General features: G+C 39.4%; 1 protein-coding gene across 4 annotated transcripts in view; it reads left to right on the forward strand.

Annotated features, from left to right (window-relative positions):
* The window catches only part of LOC106935818 (transmembrane protein 62-like), a 29,572-nt gene that overhangs the window by 20,845 nt on the left and 4,504 nt on the right, over positions 1-4,223 (forward strand). For all 4 annotated transcript variants that reach the window (XM_015016510.1, XM_015016534.1, XM_015016519.1 and 1 more), the window contains exons 7-12: positions 290-414; positions 593-715; positions 823-978; positions 1,252-1,411; positions 1,517-1,715; positions 1,851-1,946. In XM_015016510.1, coding sequence (XP_014871996.1) covers positions 290-414; positions 593-715; positions 823-978; positions 1,252-1,411; positions 1,517-1,715; positions 1,851-1,946 — 859 coding nt within the window. The remainder of the gene's footprint in view (positions 1-289; positions 415-592; positions 716-822; positions 979-1,251; positions 1,412-1,516; positions 1,716-1,850; positions 1,947-4,223) is intronic.

The raw sequence follows: 4,223 nt of genomic DNA on the forward strand, positions 1-4,223 counted from the left end.
AAGCTTGGTCAAACATAAAAAAAAGAAACAATTTTAATTTGGTCAGTCAGTGCAATTATAACAGACAATGTAAAATAAATAATAAACAAAAATGTCAAAACCAATAGGTCAAACACGTTAAAACAAACTGCAACAAACCTTCTTTCAAATGGACAAATTAGGCTATTTTTAGGGGAAGAAACAGAAGGTGCAAAAGGAGCAAAATTACTCTTACTATGCTTTTTTTTTTGTTCTCTTCCTATTTCTCGTCTTTGAGACATTTTCCTGTTTTTCTGGATTCGCCTGTTAGACTCAGATGGACTTGCTGAACAAGTTTGGAGCAGAGAGTTTGAAGAGCAATCAGTCCATCTGGTTTGGCCACTACACCACCTCCACCATCGTCTCGCCGTCTCCTGGGGTCAGAGACATGATGAGGTAGGAAGGTCAAACCAGTTTAAAACAAAAGACGGGTTATGTTAACGCTGTCGTGGTGCAACTATTCATCCACCTGGCTTTGCCTGCAGCCTGAACTTGCATCACGCTCCTTTAATATTGTGGCCCAGGCTTGCTCATGTAGATTCCCAGTTCTCAGGTCTGGGCTTTCTGTGTTCAGATCTGCTGTGGTGTATCTGTGTGGCCACCTGCACACACTCGGCGGCCTGATGCCAGTCCTCCACAGCCGCCATCCGCACGGCACTCTGGAGCTGGAGCTGGGAGACTGGATGGAAAACCGCAGGTGTGTGACGCCACAGAACGTTTTGGAATGACAACTTTTTAGTTGTTTGGTTTGTTTGTTTTTTGTTTTCTTTTTCCTTAGAGAATTTCTCTGATGTTTTCCTACAGGTTCAGGGTCCTGGCCTTCGACCATGACCTGCTGAGTTTTTCTGACCTCCAGTTTGAGCAGTGGCCTGCAGTGCTCATCACAAACCCTAAGGACGCGCAGTACCTCCACCCAGGGGTGGAGCCACTGGGCCGGATACGGAAATCAACACACATTAGGTGCTTGTAAATTTGTTATTTTTATTTATTTATTTTTTTAAATGTGTCTGGAAAGATTTGGAATGTAATTTGACTGTTTTAAAAGTCTGTAGAAGAATGGAAACATGTTTGTTCCTTCAGTTTATTATCATATCCCATTTTCTAATAGATCAGTGGATCCCTCCTTTTGATTGTTTATTCCTTTATCTATTTATCTGTCTAATAACTTCTCCCTCTTTTTGCATTGCTTTATTAATTGCACTTCCTCTGACTGTGACTTTGTGACTTCTGAAGGATCCTGGCCTTCTCCGAGGCTCCGATCACCGCGGTCCACGTCAGCATAGACGGGGAGCCGCTGGGCACCGGCCGCTCCGCTGGAGGGCCCCTGTATGTCCTACTGTGGGACCCGACTCGCTACCTCACTGGCCTGCACACGATTACAGTTAAAGTGGAGGTCGGTGCTAATGCGATTTCTAAAATATTTAATTTAGTTTGCGAGTCCCAAGAGTGCTTGTGAACTGTGTTTTAAAGCTTTCCTACTGGCCTGTGTTTGCATCAGGACTCAGCGGGCCGGTCAGTGGTGCGGGAGCAGCACTTCACGCTGGAGGACACCCTCAGTCCCAGCTTCGGTTTTGCTCAGTCCTTCATCCTGCTTACGGATCACTACATCCTGTGCCGAGCGCTCTTCATATTCATGGTGTTTCTGAATGTCGCCGTTCTTGTCGCCTTCAGGTTCCTCCATGTTTCCTCCAGCAGAGGTGAGATGCTGCAGAGTCGCGATGCCATGTTTTGGAGCTTTAGATGAAAATGGCATTCTAGTTCAACCTGAGATTTGAATTCGAAGAATACAGGAGCTACAAATTAATTAATTATATTTTTTATTTATTTTGTAGCAATTTTTTCTCAAAGCTGTGTATCCCTCCACCTGATCAGTAAAATGGACCTGTACTACTACTCTCTGCTGATGTTGAACCTGTGCACAGCTTTAGGTAGGTAACCTGCTGTTCTTCAGTCTTACATTCACTTTTTCAGATTAATTAAAAAAAAATCCAAAATAATATTTAAAACATTATTTTTAATAATACTTATAGAATGTTCAGTCCAGCATCTCTTATAAAATAATTACCTTTTCTGATGTACTGAATCTTCTCTAACTGCAAGCCAATATCATCAAAATGAACAAAAATCAAGGTTTGAAATATATCTTTTATTTTTGATCAGATTCTAATTTGTCAAGATGTACTTGTGTACTCACAGAAATTATTTAAATAAGCAAATCAGAAATAAGAGGCTGGATTTATAGAGGAATACTTGTGTAATGATACATCTGCACAAAGAAAAGCATAACATTTTTTTAGAACATTTTCCTATCAGTTTTGTTTTCTCATTCTCTCAGTAAAGTATTCTGAAATAAACTGTTTTGTTCACTTTGTAATAGGTTAGGGCGATGTCTCGAGTATACTCGATGTATCGCGATATTTTCAATTTACATAGTTAACATGTCTGTATAGCAACCATCGATTATAAATTGCCGTTCAAATAAGAAACTTTCGCGGTCAAATTCACTGCGAATATTGTTTGTCCGACACCCTATGAATGCATCACTAGTCCCTCCCCCATTCCCGACCTGAAATTTTTCTACCAATCACGCTGCGCGGAGAAAACAAACAACATGGCGACAGCGAGAGTTTGAGGCGAGTCGTGAATGAGACTGTAACTGAAGGGGAGTCAGATGAACTAGTCTAGTTCCGAAGAGAAACAGCGCTGGGTCAATAATTTGGCAATAGTTCAGATTTTATATGGAGGAAGTCGAACAATACTAGGTAATTCGCGAAACATGTTATAAAACTATTGTGACAAAAGGTTGTACCACAAAGGTATTTCACCGCCTAATCAGACTACTCTTTTACATGCCGTTCATAGACTAGTTCATAGTCAACTAGTCCGTTAAAGTGAAACCTGGAGACATATGTATGATTCATTTAATGCTATGCAATGGGAAAAATAACTCAAAACTATTCATTCTTTTTTTCTCTCTCTCTCTCTCTCTGTCGGCTTTACAATACAAGCAGACTCGTTCCCGTAGCAACTGACAACACCGTAACCTTGTGTGTCGGGATTCAGCACCAAAAACACGCAAACATTACCCCCACATAGTACAGAACATTTAGTTCGTTACAGTTTTATGGTTTTAGGCTTGATGTGTATTTTGCGATTATTATTTCGCTGTGGTAGATTAGCCACCGCTGCTATTAGCCAAGCTAACACAGCGGGTGGTTGATTAGTTAATTTAAACACCTGCTGTACTGATGATCTGTCAGTTTGTGTGTAGATCGCCTTTTTTATTTTTAAGCGGAACCAAACCATATCTTATTCCACAGCACATCTATTTGTTAAGTTTGTCAAAGTCAAGCATAACTGATCTACTTCCCTCTGCCTCGCTATTTTTTTTCTTAGTTAAAACTTATTTCTGACTTTGTCTTAGTGTAGACAGTTCATGACAAAACACTGCATCCCTTTTTATATGAGCTTACATTTAAGTCTATCAGGGAAATGGGGGCGGGAACTTGCGTGGATGACATGCTGCAAGGAGTCTAGTTTAAAATAACTTTGGAGCTCATTTAGTGATGTATATCGTGTATCATGATATAGTAAAAAAATATCTGAATATTAGATTTTCCTCATATCTCCCAGCACTACTTTGTAATATTGACTCACCTTTTCAATCTTGAGTTTCACCCAGAAAACTGTGGACCTGATGTTTAATCTAAATGCTCTAGTTTTTCCCAACCCATGAAAGAAATGTCAAATATTTAAAAGCGGCTCAATTTTCTGCAGCACATGCTTAATCTACCAGGATGCACTTGCAAAAGACATTTCTGATCTCAAGGTAAATAAGAAATAAAATATGGGATTACAAAAACAGCCTACAAAGAATCTTAACACTTTGAGACTGGAGTTGTTTCAAAATAGTTGAAGTTCCCTTTTTGCCATCTCGTTTAGACTAGGCGTTAGTTTTAACCTCCAGAAACATCTAATCTCTATTTAAACAGAGGAAGATATAAATAAATAAAACACTCAGCTGTAGGATAGATATGAGGCTCCCATAATCGCTTAGCAAAACCCAACTACAAATTTATAAATTCTCACTATCAGGAGATTATCTTCATGTACTTGTAAATAAAGATAAAGACAATAATACAGTAATATTGTTTTTCTTAGGCAAGTTCAGGGATTTTTTTTTTTTTTTTACTAAAACTGGAAAC

Source organism: Poecilia latipinna, unplaced genomic scaffold (genome assembly GCF_001443285.1).
Source record: "Poecilia latipinna isolate Pla-1442-1.1 unplaced genomic scaffold, P_latipinna-1.0 Scaffold73, whole genome shotgun sequence".
In the NCBI taxonomy this organism is placed as follows: domain Eukaryota; kingdom Metazoa; phylum Chordata; class Actinopteri; order Cyprinodontiformes; family Poeciliidae; genus Poecilia; species Poecilia latipinna.